The sequence below is a fragment of the Myotis nattereri genome (assembly GCF_964212035.1).
Source record: "Myotis nattereri genome assembly, chromosome: 13".
Lineage (NCBI taxonomy): Eukaryota > Metazoa > Chordata > Mammalia > Chiroptera > Vespertilionidae > Myotis > Myotis nattereri.
Genome location: NC_138088.1, coordinates 37,234,026 through 37,261,063, shown reverse-complemented (window position 1 = coordinate 37,261,063; position 27,038 = coordinate 37,234,026). Strand labels below are relative to the sequence as shown.

General features: G+C 42.0%; 2 protein-coding genes across 4 annotated transcripts in view; one reads left to right on the top strand and one right to left on the bottom strand.

Moving 5' to 3' along the window:
* The window catches only part of MARCHF5 (membrane associated ring-CH-type finger 5), a 46,620-nt gene extending 45,558 nt beyond the window's left edge, over nucleotides 1-1,062 (bottom strand). For both annotated transcript variants that reach the window (XM_081104331.1, XM_081104330.1), the window contains exon 1: nucleotides 702-1,062. Coding sequence is in view for 1 of the 2 variants with exons in the window: in XM_081104330.1 (XP_080960456.1) it covers nucleotides 702-736 (35 nt within the window). In the remaining variant the exon portion in view is untranslated. The remainder of the gene's footprint in view (nucleotides 1-701) is intronic.
* Nucleotides 1,063-1,105: 43 nt separating this feature from the next.
* The window catches only part of CPEB3 (cytoplasmic polyadenylation element binding protein 3), a 182,324-nt gene continuing 156,391 nt past the window's right edge, over nucleotides 1,106-27,038 (top strand). Inside the window, exon 1 of one of the 2 annotated variants that reach the window (XM_081104323.1) lies at nucleotides 1,106-1,287. The gene's annotated coding sequence lies outside the window, so the exon portion shown is untranslated. The remainder of the gene's footprint in view (nucleotides 1,288-27,038) is intronic. The other variant, XM_081104326.1, reaches the window with a different exon arrangement.

Here is a 27,038-nt window from a genome sequence, read left to right as displayed (position 1 = left end):
ACCCCCGCCCCCGGCCCCCCAGAAATGGGCAAGTGGCCCCAACAGAAGATGACCCTTTCCCGCGAACTCCACGAAATCGTCAGATACGCTCAGTGTTCGGTGCGGGGCACCGGCGGCTGTTTCCCGTCACCTCGACCCTTCGGCGTGACCGTTACAGCTCCGGGCGGGTCCTCCTGACGGGCCTCACCGCCCGGGAGCGGGGATGGGTGAGGGGGGCGGAGGGCGGAAGCCAGCCTATCGGGCTGATCCTGAGGTTTTGGGAAGAGCCTGGAAATTCACTGTAAGAGGATCATTCCCTTTTCTAAGAAGATAGCCTGGTTCTTCTCGCCAGTGACATCGCTGACAAACACGTTACAGCACAGTTAGTGGGGCGGGGGGGGGGGGGGGGGAGGAGAGTACAGAATAGAAAAAAGAAAACTCCTTCTGTGGGTTACAACGACTGCCTCCCCTTTCAGAACGGCGTCCCCACCATCCGAGACGCTCCTCGTTAACTAAGTTTCGCTGTGGGTCCGCGCACCCCGGCCGCCGGCTCGGCCCCCCCGGGTACGGACGCCAAACTTTCTACCCCACAGCCGGCCCCAGGCCCGGGGACTCCTCCCCGCCCGCCCGGCTCCGCGGACGGTCGAAGCGCCTCGAGGCCGGCGCGGGCAGGGAGGGCCGGGCTCCCCGCGGCTCGCGTGCGCCCCCCAAGCTGCCCCTACCTGTCCAGCATCTGCTGTAGGGCTTGGTCCGGCATCTTCCGCGGAGCCGGAGCACTCGCCTCTCCGGGGCACCCGGTCGGGGCCGGTCCCAGGGACAATAGCACTGACAGGCGGCGGAGTAGGCCTCAGTCCCGCGGCGGCCACGAACCCGCCTCCCAGCCTCCGGGGTCAGCTCTGCGAGCCGGGCGGCGGCGCTGCGCGGCCTGCGGGCGTCCGGAGGCGGCGGCGGGGAGCGAGGAGGAGGAGCTTGGGACAAGGAGGCGACGATCGCAGTCCGGGTTCCTGCCCGTCGGCCCGGGGTTCCGGTCCATGGACCGCGGGCGCCGAGTTGCTGCCGGCGGAGGAGCTACCTCTGTGAGGTAAGAGTCCCCGCCTCCGTGCGCGCCGGGGTCACGACGCAGGGCGGCCCAGAGCAGCCTGGGAGATGTAGTCCTCGGACCGTCCCCGCCGGAGGCTGCACAGCCCGCCCCGACCACCGCCGCCCGGCCGGCGCCCTCCCGTTTCCTTCCTCCAGGGGGGAAAATGTGCTTTGGGCCGCTTTCCAGGAAGCAGCAGGATGCGCCGCTCCGCTGTCAGTAGCCACAAGGTCAGCCCCCCCAACTCCCCCGTCCCCCGCCCCCCGCCTGTTTCTTTCCTTCTCCGCTCTTGCCTTCAGGTGGGACCGAGCCAGGTGAGGGGAGGGGACTCCCGGGCCATTTCTCGGGTCTCCAGCTCCGGCCGCGGCATCGGTCATCGTGGCGGGGGTTGGGGCGGCACGACTGACTGCTGAAGCCCTCGGCGCAGGGGCCGGTCCCTGCCGCGTCGGAGCTCATGTGGGGGAGTTACACAAGCCCCGCCAGGGATCGGATGCTCTAATGCCGATGCTATTCCTGCGGGGCGGGTGGGCAGGGACTGCCTCGACCAGCCGGCTCCCACCCGAATCGGCGTGTGTTTGGGGCTGGGGGTGGGGAGAAAATATGACCTCTCCCTCTCTACGAGCCTCCTAAAAGGTGCCTGGGCTTTCAAGCGCCCGCCGACGGTCTCCAAAGGGAACACGTTGGTGAATCAACAGCTCTTGCTTACTCAGCTGTGGGTTGTCAGGGGCGTTTATTTCTCTCCCCGCTGCTGGTCACTGTTAACCATTTCTAGTCGCCTTGACACCTCCACGCAGGTGGATGTGTGTGTGTGTGTGTGTGTGTGTGTGTGTGTGTGTGTGTGTGTGTGTGTCGGGGTGGGGGTGATCAAAAGGGAAAAATAATAATAAATCACCGATCGGGTGATGATCTGACGCTCTAGGGGCAGCTTTGGCGGGAGGAAAGAGCTGTTGGCTAAGACGAATGAGTCTTTTGGACGACCTGTGGCGTTCTCTGGTGCTGTGCTTGGTAGGGCGTCTGGTGGTTTTCCCTTGGTTATGCCTCATTTCTGCTGCAAGATATTTGAGTTTTCTTTAAGTTAAAAAGTCTGTTTTAAACTTTCCCCCCCCTTTTAAGCCCTCCCTTTTTTATGTAGAATTTTAAAATCAGCTGCTAATTCTCTGTTTAAAGTTTGCTTCCTGAATATATTTGACTTAGAGTGTACATTGCCAGCGAGGGAAAAATAACTTGTGTCCAGAAGTTTATTTGGCTTCCAGTTTCTGAAAGATGCTTTTATGAAAGGCTTTGAGAATTTACATGACGAATTATAATTAATGCTTCACTTTTTTTCTTATGAGATGAGAAACAGGCCCCGCTAGGGGATGGACTGTGTTTAATTTAATCAGGGTGTTTGATATTTTAAATTCCTATTTATTGCTCCTCCTACTGTATAAGCCTTCTCTTACTGTGTATTTATCTCTTAAGCAATTGTTAGCCACAAGAGATGGATATATGCATTCCGCTCAAAAAATAGAATTTGATCCTACTTTGTTAATTAAATAGGCCAGTGCAAGCTCCATTTAGTTTTATGATTTACACTAAATGTAAAGGAGTTCTCACCTCATCTTAGAATATCTATATGAACCCCAAATTGGAAGGTAATATGACACAGTTATTTTGATAGCAAAGCTGTGTGCAGATTAACATTTTTTTGTTTCAAAAAGGTTTTGATATTAGCATTTGCATGAAAATTCTGTTCCCTGGCTACGTCACAAATCCTTTGAAATAGAAAAAAAGGAAAAGCTGTTTTTCATCTTAGGAGTGATTAGCACCTGACCTAGTAATTTCACTCCTTGGTATCTATCCATGAGAAATAGAAACATATGTCTACACAAAGACCTCTATGCAATTGTTTATAGCAGCATTATTCCCAATAGCCAAAAGTGGAAACAACCACAATACCCTACAACCGATGAATGAATAAACCAAATGTGGTATATCCATGCAATAGAATATTATCAGGTGTTAACAAGGAATGAAGTTCTGATACACGTGACAACATGGATGAATTTTGAAAACATTATGCTAAGTGAAAGGAGCCAGTCACAAAAAAACATATTGTACAGTTCCATTTATGCTAAATGTTAAGAATAAGCAAGTTCAGAGATAGAGATTAGTAGTTGCCTAGGGCTGTAAAGGTTGGAGAGAAATGGGAATAGACTACCAATGGATATGAGGTTTCTTACTGGGGTGATGAAACTATTTCAGACTTAAAGTTGTAATGGTAATAATACACATGGTAAATTCTATTTCAGTTTTAAAAATAAAACAAAATTAGATTCTGATGATGGTGGCACAGCTCTGAAAGTATACTAAAAGAAATTGAATTGTACACTTAAGATGAGTGAATTATATAGTATGTAAATTACATCTCAATAAAGCTGTTAACAGATGTAATTAGCTACATATAAAATGTTCATAGGACAGCTAAGGAGGAACAGATAACTGATAATTCTTCATTATCAAACTTTAATTTTTTAATATTTCTAAATTAGTATGGGAAAAATAATGGTTAATAAGACTCATGAAATAAATTAATTCCTTGCATTTGAAATGAGTGACACATATACCCTGAATTTCAGTATTGTCTGTCAATATTGTCTTGGCTCTTGCATTTTCAAATAAGACTCAGAATAATAGGAATTATAATTTACTTTCTGATTTTGAAGGAAAAAAAGTCTTAATTACTTAAATCTTAGTCTGACCAAAAAAAAGTTAAAATGCACTCCTGCATTTTACATGGGGTTTAGGTTTATGGTAAACTAGAGGCCCAGTACATGCATTCGTGCACCAGTGGGATCCCTCGGCCAAGCCTGTGGGATTGGGCCGAAACCGACTCTCTGACCCCCCAAGGGGTCCCAGATTGGGAGGGGGCACAGGCCAGGCTGAGGGACCCCGCCAGTGCATGATCAGGGCCTGGGGAGGGACGTGGGAGGCTGGCCATCTGGGGAGGGACCATGGGAGGGCTCCAGGGTGTGTCCAGCCTGTGTCACTCAGTCTCCATCAGCCGGACTCAGCAGCAAGCTAACCTACTGGTCGGAGCGTCTGCCCCCTGGTGGTCAGTGCATGTCATAGCGAGCAGTTGAGTGGCCTTAGCATATCATTAGCATATTATGCTTTGATTGAACGGCTAACCAGACTGATGACCGGACACTTAGCGTATTAGGCTTTTATTATATAGGATGATATTCAGCCAAGAGAGTAACATGACCACAGCCAAAAATATATTTCCCTAAATGATGTATTTTGAAATAGAAATTAATCTACTGAAAATATTTAAACATTCTTCCAACTTCTGAGGACAAGAACAAGGATTGACAAGGTAGAATTATCCTAAAGAGTTATGGAATATAATATTAATAATTCAGTAATGGATTTAGAATGGAACTGCTCTAAATATGTCAGGAAATTTAAGATAGTATGTTACTTTAATCTTCTCCTGTCACATTTGTTTTGAACTGTCTGCCAAAAGGGGGCCCTGAAGGTATTCCATAAAGATAGTATCAAGTATCCAGGTGCCTCCAAGGAGAATTGTCAATTACCAAATTTGAAAATAAACTGCAGCCTGAGTCCACATTGCTGGCCACAAAAAGTTCTTCATAAATTCATTCAGCAGATATTTCCAGAGAACTTATGATGTGCCTGGGTACTCCTGTAGCAAATTAAATTATAACTACCCTTTAAGCAGTGGTTCTCAACCTGTGGTCGCGATCCCTTTGGTGGTTGAACGACCCTTTCACAGGGGTCGCCTAAGACCATCCTGCATATCAGATATTTACATTACGATTCATAACAGTAGCAACACTACAGTTATGAAGTAGCAACGAAAATAATTTTATGGTTGGGTCACAACGTGAGGAACTGTATTTAAAGGGCCAGAAGGTTGAGAACCACTGCTTTAAGGGCATACAAATTACGTAATACTGCTTAAATTTAAAAAATAATAATAAAACAAGGCACTTACATATGAAATATTTCATAATGATACATGGCAGTATATGATGAAGTGTCAAATGATTGGCGTAGAAAGTGATGTAGCAGTTTAGAGGAGAATGTTATGGGCTAGTGAATTAAAGATAGCTTTGTGAGCCTGGCCAGTGTGGCTCAGTGAACCCCAGGAAGTCATAGTTCAATCCTGGTCGGGGCACATGCCCGGGTTACAGTCTCGATCCCTCATAGGAGGAGGTAGGCAATCAATGATTCTCTCTCATCATTGATACTTCTATCTCTCTCTCCTTCTCCCTTCCCCTCTGAAATCAATAAAAAAAAATAGTTTAAAAATTATATATAAAAAAAGAGCTTTGTGAAACAAGGGAAATATAGGCTCTACCTTGTAGCAATTTAGGTGAAGAGGTGGAGAAAGGTCTAGAGTCTGGATAAAGATGAAAAGATATAGATAAAGGAGTTAACCTTTGTAACTGTAGGTCTCTGTTGAGTAAGAATGGACAATAGGTTGGCCGGTTAAATAGGGAATAGTTAACAAGCCTTGAATTTATTTCTTTTAACAAATACTTATTGAATAAGCACCATTTATGTGACAGTCACTAAGCTAGACACTGAGGAAAAAATAATGAGCAAAAACCTTTGTGGAGTTTATAGTTCATAGTGGGAGATAGGAAATCACATGAATACATTTTTATTTATTTATTTTCTTTATATTTTATTGATTTTTTACAGAGAGGAAGGGAGAGGGATAGAGAGTTAGAAACATTGATGAGAGAGAAACATCGATCAGCTGCCTCCTGCACACCCCCCACTGGGGATGTGCCCACAACCAAGGTACATGCCCCTGACCGGAATCGAACCTGGGACCCTTCAGTCCCCAGGCCGAGGCTCTATCCACTAAGCCAAACCGGCTAGAGCACATGAATACATTTTTAAAATTACAAATGTGGTACACAGTGTTATGAGAGGTTAAGAGGTAGGGATTTCACCTAGGCAGAGAGTTCAGAAAAGGTTCTCTCAGCAAATGTCCATTGTGCTGAGGCCTGAAGGTGAGCGGAAGTTAACCAGATTAAGGAGGGAAGAGCTTCTTAGGCCAAAGAACAGTATATGCAAATACCCTGTGAAGGAAACCTTTGTGATGAATAGGAGTAACTGACACAGAGAGGGGACTTGGGGCAAGATGGGACCAAAAAGGTCAATCGAGTGATAGACTCTGAAGAGCTTCGTAGGCTGATTTTAGGAATTTTGCCCTTCTCCTAGAATCCTGCTAGGAGGAGTTTAGCTGTAAGAAATCAACTTCATTCTGTAGGAAGTATGAAGTTAACTTATAGGTGTTCCTAAACCTGCTGTGATTCAGAGAAATCCGATCCACATGCCTTTAGTTGTGCCCAATAAACTGTTGTTGTTGTTTTTTAAAGCAAGTGTCCGAAGTGATTATTAGGCCAATGGTATCTCTGCAGAAATACTGCAGTGGGTTGAGAGCTTTAACTCAAGCCTAGGTTGAAATCTTAGCATTGCCACTCGGAAGCTCAGCAACTTTGGGTAGGTTATTATATCTCTTTAAGCCAGTTTTCTCATCTCCGGGGAGAACTACAGAATGTACCTCATTGAGTTACTGGGAGGATTGAATAAGAAATTTCATTTAAATTGTTCAGTATAATGCTGAGTACCTGGTTAAGAATTCCATTGGTGTTAGCTCTTAATTATTACTAAAAATTCTTGAGCAAAATGAGAATGATTTAGGGGGATTAATCTTGGCAGTGATGTGCATGTGTGGATTGGAAACAAAGACAAGTTAGGGCTGGGCTAGGTTTCAGTAACTTGACTATGGTCTGCAACTGTTGTCAAGTTTGCTTTAACACAGCTATAAGTTTTGAAGATCCTTAGATAAGCTAACTAATTCTCAAATGTATAATGTACAAGTGCTTCTCTGAAGGAATTTTTTGGTGGATACCTTGTTCCCCAGAATACATTTTACTGGATTACTTTGATCTGTTTTTAAAAAATTACTCCTCTGCCCTGACCAGTTTGGCTCAGTGGATAGAGTGTTGGCCTGCGGACTCAAGGGTTCCGGGTTCGATTCTGGTCAAGGGCATGTGCCTCGGTTGCGGGCACATCCCTGGGTGGGATGTGCAGGAGGCAGCTGATCGATGTTTCTCTCTCATCAATGTTTCTAACTCTCTATCCTTCTCCCTTCCTCTCTGTAAAAAATCAATAAAATATATTTAAAAAAAAATTATTCCTCATCCGAGGACACATTTTTATTAATTTTAGAGAGGAAGAGAGAGAGAAAGATAGAGAAATATCAATCAGTTGCTTCCTCTACTTGTCTCAACTTGGGATGGAATCTGTGACCTGGGTATGTGACTTGACAAGGAATCGAACCTGTAACATATTGGTGTACAGTAGCGGTTCTCAACCTGTGGGTCGCGACCCCTTTGGGGGTCAAATGACCCTTTCACAGGGGTCGCCTAAGACCATCGGAAAACACATATATAATTACATATTGTTTTTGTGATTAATCACTATGCTTTAATTATGTTCAATTTGTAACAATGAAATTGGGGGTCACCACAACATGAGGAACTGTGTTAAAGGGTCGCGGCATTAGGAAGGTTGAGAACCACTGGTGTACAGGATGGTGCTCCAACCAACTGAGCTACTTAGCCAGGGTTGAATAGACGTTTAACTCTGGCCAGAGGCTTCACTGCCACTTGTAGAGGACAGTCTAAAACTGTCTTACTTGCTACTCACAAAATAGAAGCCTTTACAAAGAGTAAATAATTTTTACTAAAAAATGATCATTTACTAATTTGCCTTTTCTGCCTCCTCATCCATATGTTGAAAGACCCGTTTCTTTACATAATCCTTGCTTAAATTCCTCCCTCCTGCTTGTTTCCCTGGGATATGCAGTGGTGTGTCAAGGATAGGCAAAAATCACAGGATAACATGCCACATCTTCTTGTATCTTGTTCCAGGAGTATTTATGAGAAAATGTATATGGAAATAATTATTGAGATTAATATAAAAATAATGTTGAATGCCAACTGTAATTGAAAAATAAATTTTTTATCTACTATGTTTATGTTTGTTTATTGAATTTTTGGGGGTGACATTGGTTAATAGAATTATATAGGTTTCAGGTGTAGAATTTTATAATACATCATCTGTACATTATATTGTGTGTTCACCACCCCAAGTTAAATTCTCCTTTGAAAAATAAAATTTAAAAAAATAATTATTTTTCTTTTAAAACAAACATGGATGTCATAGAGCAGCAGTTCTCAAAATGTGGTCTATCAGACCCCCTCAGGCTCCTTGAGAACTTTTCCAGGGCGGTATGTGAGATCAAGACTATTTTCATAGGAATACTAAAACATTATTTGCTTTTTTTTCACTACGTTGGCATTTACACTGATGGTGGAGGAAATTGCTTGTACCTTAGTACTATTAAAGGCATTGGCACCAGACTGTGCTAATGGTTATATATTCTTCACCACTATGCACACGCAGTCAAAATAGAACAAAAGTTCACTTAAGAATCCGTGATTAAGCCACAACCAGTTTGGCTCAGTGGATGGAGCGTTGGCCCGCGGACTGTAAGGTCCCAGGTTCGATTCTGGTCAAGGGCATGTACCTTGGTTGTGGGCACATCCCCAGTAGGGGGTGTGCAGGAGGCAGCTGATCGATGTTTCTCTCTCATCGATGTTTCTAACTCTCTATCTCTTTCCCTTCCTCTCTAAAAAATAAATTATATATATATATATATGTATATATATATATAAAAGAATCCTTGATTAAGCAATAATTTTTTTATTTTATTAAATCTTGACCCTTGAATACAGGTGTTTTTAATATTCTGTGTGATGAAATGAAAATATGCACACTTCTGCTGCATCCAAACTATAATACTTGTCTCAAAGAAAAACATATGATTAAGATGCAGGCCAAACTGGCTGCTCATGGCACACTATTTTTACCTCAAAGACTGACAATCAAAATCTAAACTTTTGAGCTGCAAAGGATACTATTAAGAAAGTGAAAAGACATCCCACAGAATGGGAGAAAATTTTTGGAAATTATGTATTTGAAAAGGGATTGGTATCTAGAATATATAAAGATTTAAAAAATATATATATATATATTTATTAATTTCAGAGAGGAAGGGAGAGGGAGAGAGAGATAGAAACATCAATGATGAGAGAGAATCATTGATTGGCAGCCTCCTGCATGCCCCCAACACTGGGGATAGAGCCGGTAACCTAGGCATGTGTCCTGACCTGGATTAGAACTGTGATTTCCTGGTGCAGAGCTCCATGCTCACCCACGAGCCATGCCTGTTGGGCTATAAAGATTTTTTACAACTCTATAATAGAAAGGCAAATAACCCAATTGAAAAATGGATAAAGAATCTGGAATAGACATTTCTCCAAAGATATGCAAATGGCCAGTAAGCACCTCCAACATTAGCCACCAGGGAAATGCAAATCAAAACCACAGTGAGATGCCACTTCACTCTCAGGAGGATGACTATAATAAAAAGATGAATAATAACACATGGTGAGGCTGAAGAAATTGGAGCTGTAGTACACTGCTGTTGGGAAGGTGAAATGGCGTGGCTCCTTTGGAAATGGTCTGGCACTTCCTTAAAATGTTAAGCATAAAGTTTTCATATAACCCAGCAATTCTACCCCCAGGTATAGACCAAAGAGGAATGAAAACATATGTCTACACAAAAACTTGTTCATGAATGTTCATAGCTGCATTATTCATGATAGCCAAAAAGTGGAGCAAACCAAATGTTCACCAACTGATGAATGGATAGATAAAATGTGGTATGTTCATACAATGGACTATTATCTCTCTATATAAAAAGACTGGGAGTACGCTCGCTCACTATGACATGGACTGACCACCAGGGGGTGGCGCGGCACAAAGGGAGGCCCTGGCCGGCAGCCTGAAGGCCCCGATTGGCCCTGATCCCCGGCCAGGCCTAGGGACCCTACCCGTGCATGAATTTCGTGCACCGGGCCTCTAGTTCAACAATAAAAAGGAACGAAGTACTGATAAATGCTACAACATGAATGAACCTTGTAAACATTGTGCTAAGTGAAACAAGTCAGCACACGCTGTGATTTCCTTTGTATGAAATATTCAGGATAAGTAAATCTACAGAGTTAGAAAGAAGAATAGTGGTTGCCAAGGACTGGGGAGATGGAGTTTAGATGGGTGACGACTTAGGAGAGTATTCTAAATTGATTAGAGTGATGATTGAACAACTCTGTGAATATACTAAAAGCCATTGAATTGCACACTTTAATTGGTTGAATTTTATGGTGTTTGAATTATATCTTCATAAATCTATTTAAAGTAACACCAGATAAAACCTTAAAATCCATAATTAGTACACTGACTCAATAACTAATGACATAGCCATACTGCATAATACTATGAAGCTGAGCTATTGAAACAAATGAGATATTTCTATGAAATTCATAATGAAAAGTTGCCAAAGATACAGTAGCCACCTGTTAGGATTTTTTGTTTGTTTCACAGACATCAACTCTAGCTAATTCAGGCCCCTGTCCTCCGCCCCTCCCCCCCCCCACATTTGTTTATTTCTGGAGGTGTTTTTGAGTGTTATACTAGGGGATGCTGCTGGCCTCTGGTAGGTAGAGACCAGGGATGCTGCTAAAAATATTATAATGCACAGAATACCTCCTCACAGTAAAGAATTATGTAGCCCAAATGTCCACTGAGCTGAGATTGAGAAACCCTGAGCTAATTTAGGCAAATGATATGCGTGCACTCACAGAATTGAAAATCAGGCAGGAGAACCAGGCTGGAAACCATTAAGTGGCAGCCACCATAGAGAATCTTGGTAGCAGGCACGTTCCATGCTTATATGGGTTCAGCACCAAAAAGAATAAACGTCAATGTTTTTATTCTTCTCACAGTTCAAAATCAGAGGAAGGCGCATCTATCTAATCAATCTCCCTTGCCACTTGACTAAGGCAGGGCAGTATACCTTGAATGAAGGCAATTCCTCAAAAGGAAGAGCATTCATTAGCAAACACTTACTGACCATTCACTATGTTCCAGGTGCTTTTTAGTGGAAGGTGAAAGATTTATATGCTGTGAAAAGAAACAACAGAGTACTTTTTGGATGCTAGGGATGGAATAGGGCAAAAGAGACAAAAATAACCTCATGAACCTTATATTCATGTGATGCTAAGGTCAAATCTTTAAGGAATAACTTAAAGAAATTAGAATAGTTGCCAAATACCAAAACCAATAAATACTACCTACATGTTAAGGGGGAAAAGCAGGGAGTAGATTATACCTATTGTAGTATCCCATTTGTTTTATTTAAAAAAATTTGGCATGTACACAAAGGGGACATCTGTAATACTTTCAACAATAAAGATAAATTTTAAAAAGTAGCATGTACATGTGAAGAGATTGCTAGGATACATAGGAAATTGTTTTGGTTTGTTTTAAAATATTACTTCTGGATATGGGGAGAGGCAGTGTCAACCTCTACTGAATGCCTGCCTGAGGCTAGAAGTATCTCACCTAATCTCCACAGCCCCATTTGAGAGACCAGGAAACAGGACTTCTCTTACTCCCACCCCTGCCAGGGATAGGTAGTTAATAGGCATTTATTTTTGGTGAGCTGATAGTTGCAAAGTGAAATTTCATTGTTACAGTCCAGTGATTTTTCAACCCATGTGCTGCAAGAGGCACAGTGGTGTGCCACAAGAATTTTTAAAACATGCAATACCTGACTGTTTAGTCAGGGGCACTGACCTCTTTTACCTTAGGTTGTCAAATAAAAAAAAATGACAATGGCCAATAGCCATACTATGTGAATGAATTAAAATCATATCTCTTTTTGTCAAATCGGCAAAAAAATATATATATATATTTTTTTAGTGTGCCACAGATTTTTTGTAATTAGTTTATGTGTACCATGGCATGAAAAAGGTTGAAAATCGCTGTTAGAGTCAAATGTTTACCTTTATTTTATACCACCTGAGTTTTACCTCTTGGGTAAGATGAATTAATGATAGAAGAGAATGTATATTATAAACTAAAAGAGTAGGACACAGTCTTTTGGAAGTATAGATATTCAGCATAAATGGTTTTCCTCTACTTGAAGGTTTAGGCCTTTATGGGACATTATATCTAATTTGACACCCTACAGCTGAAATCTCAACTTGTTAAGTCTGAGGAAGATGCCCTTTCAATAATTTATTCAACATAATTTCTTGAGTTCCAACTATGTACCTTTAACACTATAGAGTAACTAATTATGAAGATATGTGTATAATACATTGTTATACTGTTCTTTCCATCATGTTGTTTACAATTTAATAGAAGAGACAGGTCATATATTTACAATATATGGAAATCTGAGCCAATTCTATATAATAAAAGGCTAATAAGCAAATTGACGGAACTGCAGAACGACCAGTCTCTATGACGCACACTGACCACCAGGGGGCAGACGCTCAATGCAGGAGCTGCCACTTGGTGATCAGTGCACTCCCACAGGGGAAGCGTTGCTCAGCCACGAGCTGGGCTCACGGCTGGCGAACACAGCGGCAGTGGCAGGAGCCTCTCCCACCTCCAAGGCAGCACTAAGGATGTCCAACTGACGGCTCCCGGATTGCAAGAGGGCACAGGCCAAGCTGAGGGACTCCCCCGCCCCCCCCCACATGAATTTCGTGCACCGGGCCTCTAGTATATACATATACTACCAAAAACCTGGGAGTCCTCCTTGAGTCATCCTCTCCCTTACCTCATATCCCTATCCTTACTCTTTAGTCAATCACCAGGTATGGTCTGTTCGTCTCCTAAATATCTCTCAACTCCATTTATTTGTCTCCATTCCCCTGCCTTCACCCCAGTCCTGTTGACTGTCATCTCTTACTTGGGACTACTTACCAGTGCCATAATTGGTCTCCCCACATTCACGTTCACTCCCTTCAAATGATTTGACAAGTGGCCTCTTCTTGTCTTCCTTTGATTTATTAGTAGAATGACTATTTAAGAAATGTAGAACTGATCACGCTAACTGCTTAAAATCCTTCAGTGGTCTGTTTAAATCCTGGTGAGAAGGAGCCAGCAGAAAGCATACATTTAGCAATTTGGAGAAAAGGGGAATAATCCGTAAATGATGCCTTTTATAATTTAAGCTTCGTGAGGGCAGGGATTGAACTATATCTGTTTTGTTCACTATTTTATATACCCAATGCATAGCACAGTGTCTTGCCCATGGCAAGTGTTGAGTAAATATTTAGTAAATTTTAAAAAGAGAGACACTTCTAAGGCTAGAATGAACCCTGTGATGTTTGATTGGAATTGAAGGTGTCAATACAAACTCGTGATTTTATAGGTATGTAAGCACACAGATGTGTGCCTACATACACTTCCTAGCTCTTTTTGCTGAGAGGGCCCCCCCACACACCCCCCCGCCAGAATCAATGACTATACCAACTGCTGTCTCCAATGAAGGGAACCAGGGCTCTTTGGAGAAATTGTTAATTCCAGACGGGGGCAGGAAAAGTACGTTAGACTGGAACATCTGCTGTGCCAGAAGATAGGGATGTGCTCAAAAATGATAGGGCCATGTCAAAAGAACCTAGATGTCAACTTGTAGAGACCCCAATGGCCAAATTAGGGAGTAACATAATAAATAATAATAGTAATGAATTATACCCATAGAATAAAATATGGATTTGTGAGTCCATACTGATAAAAAAACCCCAAATGAATAAATCAAGCAAAAGGAAAGACTCTCCTTACAGTAACATTCCAATTAATGTCGAAGGGTTGGTGAAAATAGCAAATCACCACTTGCAAACCCCATAGGAATAATTGATGCAGGCTAGAGTCATCAAACTAGTGGGCAGAAGTATGTTGAGAAACAGTATATTTACATAGAAACTATTTCCCAAAGATATCTGAGTCAAAAGGGAAAAAGAGCAGCTTTGCAGTGTAATGTGGCAGACACTACCTTAACCAAGCGATCGAAGTTAACATCACCACAATAGGACAAATCCATGTCATGCTCCTTCTAAAATGATGCACTGCAGAGGACACAGCATCACTTCTGTGCTGTGGTGGCCAAATATGTCTGACCTGAATTTATGCATGAGGAAACATCAGATACATCAAGACGGAGGGACATTCTACAAAGTAACTTGCCACCCCCAACAACTTGGATGCAATTGGATATGGGAGACAGTTTAAGTTGAGGAGATGGGGACCAGCTTTGGTGGCAGTGACAGAAAAGGATAGATGAGGGAGTCTTATTACAGAATGAGCCGTAGGATTTGATAAGGGAAAAGGAACAGTAAAAAATGATTGAGGTTTAATCATCAGCTGCATAAAGGCACACAGTAGAAGCGGCAATTGTGTCACTTTTCCAGCAGTATTTTTTTAAAAATTATTTATTTATTTATTTTTAATATATTTTATTGATTTTTTACAGAGAGGAAGAGAGAGGGATAGAGAGTTAGAAACATTGATGAGAGAGAAACATCGATCAGCTGCCTTTTGCACACCTCCTACTGGGGATGTGCCTGCAAGCAAAGTACATGCCCTTGGCTGGAATTGAACCCGGGACCTTTCAGTCCGCAGGCCGATGCTCTATCCACTGAGCCAAACCGGTCAGGGCCCAGCAGTATTTTTTTTAAAGTATGCTTCTAAAAATACCTGAACATGAAGTCTATTTATTTTAAATAAAAATGCAAAAAAGAAGAATAAAAAAAAGAAAACAACCACAGCAACAAAAATGCAATATGCCCTTGGTAAAATACTATATTATGTGGTAAAAACTAGTATTTTAATGAAAATACTAATTAGCATGCTAATTCGTATATTTGGCATACTAAGAATTACTAGAGAATTCTAATAAAAATACTATATACGCATGCTAAAATCTGTGACATTAAACAATAAAAAATGGCCCTAACTGGTTTGGCTCAGTGGATAGAGTGTCGGCCTGCGGACTGAAGGGTCCCAGGTTTGATTCAGGTCAAGGGAATGTACCTTGGTTGTGGGCACATCCCCGCAGGAGGCAGCTGATTGATGTTTCTTTCTCATCGATGTTTCTAATTCTCTCTCCCTTCCTCTCTGTAAAAAATCAATAAAATATATTTTTTAAAAAACAAAACAATAAAAAATGACTATATGAGACTCCCAGAGTATTCCTCTATCGTGGACACTGTGGTGCTCCAACCCAGATCTCTCTTCATTGCTAATGTACTTATCCCTTAGCTGCTGTAAATGTTAGTTCCTGATGGTGGGAAGTTTTGTATTTTGCTGAGCATTGACTTAGGAGGCACAGTTCTATATCCTAAGGTTATGGATGCTCCCAGGAGCCCACAGGCACTAACTGGCTGATTTAAGATGCAAAGAACAGGTTCCTTGCCTCATTTGAGAAAGTTTGGGAAACTACCCCAGCTCCAGAGCTCATCACAGGATTGGCTGAAAATTCATTTGCAACCACTTTGGGAATCAGTGTCTCCCTCTGACTCTTCCTGCCTTCCTGATTTCATTGCAGGTGTACTTGCCAGTTTTGTCCTGCCCCAGTAAGTCATTTGCATGTGAAACTTAGTCTCAGAATTTGTCTAAGGAACTCAACTTTTGACACAATCTGCCTACTCTCTAAAGGGTGCCATCATGGAACCTCTGTGTGTATATGTTTTTGTTTGCTTGTTTTCTTCCCCCCCAAAAAACTTTACAAAATCTAAATAAGTACGTAAATATGTGTCCAAATTAAATGTAGAGCTTGCCCTGACCAGTTTGGCTCAGCGGAGAGAACGTCGGCCTGCGGACTGAAGGGTCCCGGGTTCGATTCCGGTCAAGGGCATGTACCTTGGTTGCGGGCACAACCCCACTGGGGGGTGTGCAGGAGGCAGCTGATTAATGTTTCTCGCTCATCGATGCTTCTAACTCTATATCCTTTCCCTTCCTCTCTGTAAAAAATTCAATAAAATAGATTAAAAAAATAAATAAATGTAGAGTTTGATGAATTTTCAGAAACACTCAGCAGTATTTTTATAGAGAAAGAAAAAGAAAATGAATTTGGATAGTGTGAGAACCAACTACATTTACAAATTCCTCATGGTGAAAACTCTGAGAGGGGATTGTTGCCAATGAACGTTGGAGGTTTCTCAGATTTTAAAAGAGCAAACAGCTATCTTTTAGTTGACTGCAGTGCACTCTGAAATGAGAGGAACAGTCTAAGTATCCTATATAATAAAAGGCTAATATGCAAATCAACTGAACAGCAGAATGACTGGTTGCCATGACATGCACGACCACCAGGGGGCAGACGCTCAACCCAGGAGCTGCCCCCTGGTGGTTAGTGCGCTCCCACAGGGGGAGCGCTGCTCAGCCAGAAGCCCTGAGCCAGGCTCACAGCTGGCTAGTGCAGCGGCAGAGGTAGGAGCCTCTCCCGCCTCTGCAGCAGTGCTAAGGATATTTGACTGCTGGCTTAGGCCAAAATCCCCTGAGGGTTCCCGGACTGTGAGAGGGTGCAGGTTGGGCTGAGGGGACCCCCCAACCCCTGCCCGAGTGCGTGAATTTCATGCACTGGGCCTCTAGTCTTCTATAATAATAAAAGCATAATATGCTAATTAGACCAGATAGCTGAAGACCTTCCGGACGTCCTTTCGGACGACTGTCCAGACGAAGCTGCAGCTGTGAGAGCTGAGGCAAGCCACTGTGGCTGCAAGGGCCAAGCCCCTTGCACAAATTTCATGCATCGGGCCTCTAGTACTTTATAATGAATCTAGGTGAAAGGGGGAAAATAATGAGTATTAAGAACCAGTGGGGCCGAAACCGGTTTGGCTCAGTGGATAGAGCGTCGGCCTGCGGACTGAAGGGTCCCGGGTTCGATTCCGGTTGAGGGCATGTACCTGGGTTGCGGGCACATCCCCGGTGGGAAATGTGCAGGAGGCAGCTGATCGATGTTTCTCTCTCATCGATGTTTCTGACTATCTCTCTCCCTTCCTCTCTGTAAAAAATCAATAAAATATATTTAAAAAAAAAAAAAAGAACCAGTGGGAAAACTGAATCATTTCATTAGGAAGAAAGAGGAAAAGATAATCTTCCTGAAAGTCAAATATCAGTAAATCAAATATGTCAAAATATTGCTAAAAATGTGAGTACCAAGATTTTCTTATGAATCAAACTTAACACTATACTACTCTTTTGATTTTAAAGTAAAATTTCAAGAACCCTTCTGTAATTTTGTGCATTAGTGATAAACATAGCTTTCATTGAGGGTGTTCACTTTACTTTCTATGTAATTCTCTAGGTAGCTACCACCAGCACCTTCGTGATGATACAGTAGCTGATCTTCTAATCAACTGTCTCTCTGTTTCCACTCTTATGCTCACCATGTTCTTCATGCAGAACCCCGGTGGTCTTTTTAAAGCATAAATCAAATCATGTCATTGCCTTGCTTAAAACTCCCCAGGGGATTCCAATTATACTTAGACCAAAACCCAAAATCTTAGTTTAGCTCAAAAGGCTCTACATGGCCCTAGTTGGTTTGGCTCAGTGGATAGAGCATCGGCCTCTGACTGATTCGATTCTGGTCAAGGGCACATGCCCGGGTTGTGGGCTCAATCCCCATTGTGGGGCATGCAGGAGGCAGCCGATCAATGATTCTCTCATCATTGATGTTTCTATCTATCTCTCCCTTTCCCTTCCTCTCTGAAATCAATATATATGTATATATGTATAAAGTATCTATATGATGTGGCTTTTGCCTACCTTTTAGACTTCATCTTGTACCACTTTCCTCCTTGTATACTTGCTCTCTAGCTACAATTGATTAGATGTTTTTCCAAAGCTGGGGTCAGAAAACTAAGGCAAGGGCCAAATTTTGCCAGAAGCCTACTTTTATCCTGCCAGGGAACTAAGGGTTTTTACATTTAAAAGAATTTTAAAACAACTGCGACAAAAAGAACAAAAACAAAGAATACACAAGAGACCCTATGTGACTTGCAATGCCTAAAATACTTACTTTGTGGCCCTTTTATAAAAAAAGTTTGCCAACCTCTGATCTAAAGGCTTATTCCTGCGTTAGGATCTTCACATTAGCTGTTTCCTTCACATCATCCACCACCAGCCTTCACGTGAATGGGTTCCTTTAATTCAGGTGTGAGCTTAATTCAGCTGTCACTTCATTATCGAGGCCTTCAATGACCATCTAATCCAGCGGTTCTCAACTTGTGGGTCGCGACCCCTTTGGCGGTCGAATAACCCTTTCACAGGGGTCGCCTAAGACCATCCTGCATATCAGATATTTATATTACGATTCATAACAGTAGCAAATTACAGTTATGAAGTAGCAAAGAAAATAATTTTATGGTTGGGTCACAACATGAGGAACTGTATTTAAAGGGTCAGAAGGTTGAGACCCACTGATCTAATCTAAATATATATATATATACACACACACACACACACACACACACATATACATATACATACACACACACATATATATTCAATTGCATCAATCTTTCGTTCTTTTTTTTTTTAATATATTTTATTGATTTTTTACAGAGAGGAAGGGAGAGAGATAGAGAGTTAGAAACATCAATGAGAGAGAAACATCGATCAGCCGCCTCCTGCACATCCCCGTGGGGGATGTGCCCGCAACCCAGGTACATGCCCTTGACCGGAATCGAACCTGGGACCTTTCGGTCCGCAGGCCGACGCTCTATCCACTGAGCCAAACCGGTTTTGGCCAATCTTTTGTTCTTTATAGCTCTTATACTTACCTGATATTTTCTTATTTTTATTTTTTCAACAGTTATTTCCCTTTACCCCCATGTAGGAAGATATTTTTTTTGTTTACTACTTTTGCATATTCTTGATAATTTAGATGGGGGGAGGAATAGTGAATGTTAGGGAGCCTACTGCATAGCAAGTGCTCAATAAATGTGTTGAGTAAGTGATTTTTGCACATTATTTCTGCATATGAAGTTTTGGGCTGTGCTTTCTTTTTTTGTCCTCTCTGGGAGGACAGACTCTGCAAACTGCAATGAAGAGCCACTTTAGAAAGGAGGGGCAAAACCATGCCTTTCCCTTGAGAGGACAGATAAACTCTTTCCCTCCCCCGTCCTCGTCCTCACTCTGGGATCGACCAGTACTAGAAGAAAGGGATGTTTCAAAGCGATGTCTTAAGGACTTCTTATTTTAAAAAGGAAAACAAAAAAAAGAAAAAGAAAAACTTCCTTTCATCCTTTTTGTCTTGAAAGAGGAATGTTTCAGAATGATAATTGAGGTCTCATTCTCTAAGAGGCTCTGAGGATTTTGGGTGAAGAGTAAGTAGAGGCAGCTCTCTCTAGCACACCACACCTTTCCACCCCCTTTCTTTTCCCATCGTGCCTTCTCCTTGCAGCATACCCAAGCCTTTCCCCCTTTCCTGCACCCTGGCCTTATATCCTTGCCTTTTTTCTCCTAAGATCCAAGGGCCCTTCTTTTGCCTCTGTGACTTGTTTCCTGAGCCCACGCAGCCCAGCTAGCTCACTTCTTCCATTGCTCACTCCTTCTACCTATGTGACTTTCTAAATAAACTTTTTCTTGTATTTGAAAAAAAAAAGTTTACATAGAGAGGCCTCTGCTTGGGAGATGGATTTAACACCAAGAAGAGCTGGGCCTGGGCTCAAAAAAGAAGCTGAGAACAATCTGTATAGGACTTGTAGGCGATCAGGTATGGGGTAGGAAGGTAAAGGCCGGCCCTGACCGGTTTGGCTCAGTGGATAGAGCGTCGGCCTGTAGACTGAAGGGTCCCGGGTTCGATTCCAGTCAAGGGCATGTACCTTGGTTGCGGGCACATCCCCAGTCGGGGGTGTGCAGGAGGCGGCTGATCGATGTTTCTGACTCTCTATCCCTCTCCCTTCCTCTCTGTAAAAAAATCAATAAAATATATTTAAAAGAAAGAAAGAAAGAAAGAAAGGTAAAGGCCCAGCAACCACAGGTCCTGGATTTTTCTGAAGTTTGATTATTTCAGATTGTCAGACCACACGTTTTGACTTTTGGTTTAGAAAAAATATGGTCACTAAAGGAAGAAGCAACAAGAAGCAGAAGCTTAATTGTAAAGAAGATGTGGGCTTTGTTGTTAGTCTTCCAGGTTGTAGCTGGGTGTGGCATAAGGTAGGGGATGAGAGCTAAGCTTTAGAGCTTGAGTTTTTGAGTCAAAATATACCTGAGCTTATTCACCCACTAGTTATGTCACTTTGGACAAATTATTTAGCATTCCTTTTTTATTATTGTCCTTTGATTGGAACATTTAATCCATTTACATTTAAGGTTATTATTGATAGGTACTTATTTATTGCCATTTAAATTATTTATGCCTATGTTTCTTTCTATATATTTCTTCCCATTATAGCTGTCCCTTTAATATTTTTTGCAGTGCTGGCTTGGTGGTGATAAACTCTAGCCTTTTTTTTTTTTTTTTTTTTGCCTGGGAGCTCTTTATTTCACCTCTATTTTGAATGATAGTCTTGCTGGATATAGAAATCTTGGTTTCAGATCCTTGCTTTTCATTGTCTTAATTACTTCATGCCATTCCTTTCTGGTCTATAGAGTTTCTGATGTATGGAAGCTCCTTTGTAGGTAACAAATTGCTTTTCTCTTGCAGCCTTTAAGATTCTCTCTTTGTCTTTAATTTTTGGCATTTTAATTATGATGTGTCTGGGCATGGGCCTGTTATGTTCTTGGGACTCTCTGTGTCTTCTGGACTTGTGTGACTTTTTCTACCATTATTTTTTCAAAGACATTCTCTAGATCTTGCTCGCTTTCTTCCCCTTCTGGTATTTCTTTTATGTGAATACTAGTGGCCCAGTGCATGAATTTTGTGCACCGGGGTGGGGGGGGGGTGAGGGGTGTGGGTTCCCTCATCCCAGCCTGCACCCTCTCCAATCGGGGACCCCTTGGGGGATGTCCAACTGCCAGTTTAGGCCCAACCCCTGTGGGATCGGGCCTAAATCGGCAGTCGGACATCCCTTTCACAATCTGGGACCACTGGCTCCTAACCGCTCACCTGCCTGCCTGCCTGATTGCCCCTAACTGCCTCTGCCTGTCTTTCCAATTGCCCTGAACCCTTCTGCCTGCCTGCCTGATCGCCCCTAACCTTTTTGCCTGCCTGCCTGCTCACTCCTAACTGCCCTCCCCTGCCTCCGGTCGTTGTGGATGTGATAGACCCAGGGTTTTTATATAGTAAGATTGTTACATTCATGTTGTCCCACAGCTCCCCTAAGCTGTCTTCCTGTTTTGTTTGTTTTTGGTTTTTAAAAATATATATTTTTATTGATTTCAGAGAGGAAGGGAGACAGAGGGAGAGAGATAGAAACATCATTGATGAGAGAGAATCATGGATCAGCCGCCTCCTGTAAGACCCCTAGTGGGGATCGAGCCCACGACCCAGGCATGTGCCCCTGACCAGAATCAAACCTGGGACCCTCTGGTCCACAGGCCGACACTCTATCCACTGAGCCAAACCGTCCTTCTGTTTTTTAATTGTTTTTTTCTTTTTGGTTCTCTGACTGAGTGATTTTTTTTCTACCCTGTCTTCTAATTTACTGATCCAATCCTCAGCTTACCCTAATCTGCTGTGTATTCCTTCCACTGTGTTCTTTATTAGAGCTATGTCATTTTTTATACTTACTGTATTTTTTCTCATGCTGTTGAGCATCTTTGCCATCATTATTCTGAACTCTCTGTCTGATAAATTTCTTATCTCCATTTCACTTAGCTCTTCTTCTGGAGAATTCTGTTATTCCATTTGGGGCTTGTTTTTTTGTCTCCCCATTTTGGCTGCCTGTTTGGGTTTGTGAAAATGTATTATGTAGATCTGCTATGACTCCCTGTCTCTCGTGTAGGACAATGTCAGACACTGTTTGGAGCTATCAGCAATCCACAGCTTGTGGCTCCCTCTGCTGGGGCTGGGTGCCTTTGGAAAGGACCAAGATGTGAACCAGTGTCTGCTTTTCCTAGCTCTGGGCCTGGGATTAGATCAGACAAAGACTCAAAGCCTCCAGAGACCACTGTCTGCAGTCCCATTGACACTCAGACTTTATTAGCCTTAGGCTACTGACCACAGGGTGAGGTAAGAGCTTTTACAACAGATTGGGGCAACTGCCTTCCCTCCAGGCAAAAACTGCCTAGATAGCAAAGTTCCGTTGGAGAAAGTTTTTTTTCCCACAAGGTGAGGGAATGACAGCACAGGAAACTAGGGTCGCTGCCCTCCAAGCTCCACCCAGAACCCCCAACTCTGGGCACTCTTCACACAGCTCCAGTCCACTCTCCCCTCCCTCTGTGGGAGCCCAAGGGGAGTGGCTGCACACAAAATTTTGTGCGTTGGCCCATTAAGAGTGTGCAAGAGTTCTCAGTGGGAACCCCCCAATAGCTGAGATAGCCCTCTGGAACGTCAGCTGCTGTCTGTGAGAGCCCAGTCAGCCCTTTAGCGCCTCTGCACTTCCAATCTCTACGTGGTCTCCACTTTCCATCCTTGGTTATCAGGGTTCTCTCCAGGTAGTCTTCTGCTGATTATTCAGGGTGGTTTTTCTGTATTTTAGTAGTATTTCCAGTTTGGTCCTGGGAGAGTGTCAGTATAGCTTCCAATTACTCTGCCCGCCATTATGGAATTTCTATTTAGCATTTCTAAGCCCAGGTTTCCTTATCTGAAAAATGAGAAGAATGATAGTTTTTATCTTTTAAGGTTATTGTGAGGATTAACTGATAAGGCCTGTAAATGCTTAGCTAGATGCCTACATTGACTAAGTGACCTTAGTATAAACATTATCATAGTCATCATCACCAGATGATTAAGAAAGTCTCCTAATCCACAGATTTTGAAACTATTAATGCAATCTGTATCCCGTGGCAGTTTAAAGATATGTCCTACTGTATTCTGCACAGGAACGTAGGATATGGAAGGAGGTGGGATAAGAAACATCTCAATAGCAAGATCATTGTTGTCAGAAGAAGTATGGGCTTAACACAACTCAGTTGACTCCCAATATTACGTGGAAAGGAGGCAAGGAAATCTGTACTTGAGTGTAGATCTTTCAGATAAACCCATCTGCATGTCAGTATTGGCTTTGGATTTCATACATTGACCTTTAATGTTTTTGCGGTCTATTTAAAATGCCCTCATACACACAAATGCTGATTTTATAAGGAGGATGGATTATCTCTATTTTATTCTAGAAGAAACAAAGACTGAGAAATTGAGAACATGGGTTTTAGAGTCATACTGTATTGCCAGGATTTGAATCCTAGTTCCTCCTCTTCCCAGCAGTGTCACCGAGGGTAAGTTACTTGAACTCCCCAGAGCTTCAATATCTTCATCAGCGAATTGGGGATAATGAAGGTGCATACCTCTTAGGGTTGTGTGAAATTGTTCATCATGTAAACAAAGTACATGGCATGTCCAATAGGATGTGTTCAGTAAATATTTGTTATTGTTATCTCTCAGGGCCATCCAGCTAATAAGTGGTAATGCTAGTGTCAAATTTAGATATTTGGATTTCATATCCTATGTCCTTTCCACACAGCACCTCCCATAATATAAATAATGTTGACTTCCTGCCATTGTGGTGATGTCATGAACCATTAACATTAGGGTGGATGGTCTAATTTGTTTTTCCAAAAAGTGGTAATAGATCCATCTAAAGTATTCCTCTTGGTACAGTTAGCACACATGCGTGTTTCTCAGCTTCCTCAATAAGAGAACAGCTGTGACTCAGGACAGAGCTACTTGTTCAGCTGGTTGGAGCAAGTGCTAAGAATACCAGTCTGCCACATGATATAGCCCACATTAAACTGAACCTATGGAGTCCTGCAGGATAGTTGAAAAAGCATACTAACTAGTGAGTTGAAAGACTTGAATTCTAATCTGGGATCTACCACTTATTAATTATATCTTGCAACATCTCCAAGCCTGGGTTTCTACATCTTTATTTCTTTTTTATTTTTCCAGGTTTATTGTGGTATAAAATCGGTATCCAAATCTTTAAAGTGGGGATCCCAACCATCATCCTCAGTGCTGTAATCTGTTTATACAATCCCTTTATAGACACTAGGAGAAGGTGCTTCTTTTTCCAGGCAGATGCAGCTCTAAGGTTCATGAGCTTGGTGAGCAGAGCATGCACTACGTTTCAGTCTCCATTAGTCTCCTTGGCCAGCCCTTGGGAGTCTTGTACAATCTACAAAAGTGAACACCAGGGCCCTGTCTATGTTGTCTACCCACTGCCCAGGGCTATTAACATCAAGTGAGATAATAAAGGTGAAGGAGTTTAGCAATGTCTAACCCTCTCTGTGAATGTGAGGCACTGATATTACACAAACACTACTTGGTTTCAAATAGTAGGATCCAAAGGCTTCCTGCGTAGACACACTGACCATTGATTGCCCTTCCATTTGTTCTGATGATCCCTGTGACTCAACATATACGGCACCTATTAATATGGCCATTAAAGCAGAGATTGTGGCAAAGAAAGTTTTTTTCCCATCACTTGCAGGCCTGGGCCAGCCTTGCTTTCTAGAATCCTGAAGACTAAAATCAGTTCTTTTGATGATTCATCATTTTTTATGACAGTCATGCTGTTTTTAAAATGTCCTGGAGTGGGACTGGGTCTTGCCCATTGGTGGAATTTGGAACCCTTTGGTTAGAGCTTACCTCTGGTTTTCAGGCAGAGGTCACTGTATAAAAGCTTTGTGTCAATGGGAGAAAGACAAGTTGCTGAACCACAAGGCCCTCTTTTCACACCTTTGAAGCCCAAGCTGTCTCCTGGGCTGTGTGAATCAAACAGCGACTCCTTTTATGAGTCACTAACCAAAGGATAGCTTCAGAGTCAGACAAACAGGCCCTAGTTCTGACACTACCTTGGGTAGGCAAATCACCTTTCTAAATTTTCATTTTTTCATGTGGCTTTAGGGACAATAATAGTATTTACTTCATAAGTTTGTTACATGGATCAAATGAATATTTGAAAAGCACTTAGCATCGTATGTAGCACACAGCAAATGCTTCATAAAAGTGAGCTCTTATTACTAAGCTCCCTGCAAGCTATTCGACTAGAAGTTGAGGAAAAACAAAAGCATAAGTTGTAATGCCTTCCCCCAAGGAGCTTGGAGTTGTAGTTGGGGAGTTAACATAATTGTTTCAGAAAAGGCAAAGCAATAAATGTCTGATACAAATAGATGCTACTGTTAGGGAACTGGTGTTTGAACTAGGGTCTGAAGAAAGGCGAGGTTAGGATAATAGAGTGGATGAGGAGGGCATTTCATTTGGGATTGGCAATACCAGCAAGGTTCAGGACCATTAGTAGACCAGCTTGCCTGGAAAAATGGAGATACTGCTGTCTGGGAACATAGATTGGGATTAAGAGGGGAGACCCCTAAATATTAAATACTAGGGTAAGTACTTGACTTTTGACTCATAGTAACGATGAAGGACATGATGACACTTGCACATGGAAATGTCCAGTAAACAGTGGTAAAGCTGTTGGGAAAATGCTCAAAACTGTAGCTAAAACTTTGGGGATGGAAGTTGAAACTGTGAAAGCTGGGGATACCACTAAGGCCAGCTTCTTGAGAGGTGCTCCTTGATTCCAATTTAATGAGGTCAACTTTTAAAAATATATTTTTATTGTCAGAGAGAAAGGGAGAGGGAGAGAGATAGAAACATCAATGATGAGAATCATTGATCGGCTGCCTCCTTCACGCCCCCTACTGGGGATCGAGCCCACAACCTGGGCATATGCCCTGACCAGCTATCGTTGACTAAAGGGAGGTATGGTGTATCAAAAACAGTTTGTAAAGCAGATGACATTGTGGGAAGGAACTCAATTTGCTATTGGATCAAAACTAAAAATAGTATGGGGTGCTTTTTAAAAGAGTATGAATTTAGTTTCTCTATAAGTTCACAAATTTTTGATGCATAGAACTTTTTATGTAAAAATATATGATCTAGCCGAAACCGGTTTGGCTCAGTGGATGGAATGTCGGCCTGCGGACTGAAGGGTCCCGGGTTCGATTCCGGTCAAGGGCATGTACCTGGGTTGCGGGCACATCCCCAGTGGGAGATGTGCAGGAGGCGGCTGATCGATGTTTCTCTCTCATCAATGTTTCTGGCTCTCTGTCTCTCTCCCTTCTTCTCTGTGAAAAATCAATAAAATATATTTAAAAAAATATATGATCTGAGCATTATTCAGACTCAAGATGAACACAGATATAAGAAATGTATATGAATATTAATTTTTTAAAAAATTCAAAATATAATTTATATAAACATTATATTGCAAAATGGTAACCACAATAAGTCTAGTTAACATCAATCACCACATATAGTTACAGGTGTTTTTTTGTGTGTGATGAGAACTTTTTTAAGATCTACCCTCATAACAACTTTTAAATGCACAATGCAGTAATATTAACTATAGACACCATTCTGTACATTATAACTTCATGACTTATTTATTTTGTAACTGGAAGTTTGTACATTTTGGCCACCTTTGTAAACATTAGGTTTAAAAATAAAATTAGGGGGGTGGGAATGGCCAGGGAGAGGTCAATGAGGGAAAAAAGGACACATATGTAATACTTTAAACAATAAAGAATTAAAATAACTTAAAATTAATTACAGTCGATACAAGCTATTTATCTTTTTTCTCAAATGGAATACACCCATGTACACATTTACATGTCATGATTTAAAATAGTGAAATAAACATAGGCTATAGTATTTAAATTTACCTTCACTATTTCATTATCACAAGAAGGTGTGATGAAGAAGAATGACAAAGTATTAAATATAATAGGATGCCGAAAGGGACTTAACCTTATTTGTTGTAGCAAAAGAATAGAGATATTTTTCTACATTAGGTTATCAAAGCAGTAAATATGTTATTCTTTATTGTATAAATTACTCATACATTGTTTTCATATTAGAGGTTCA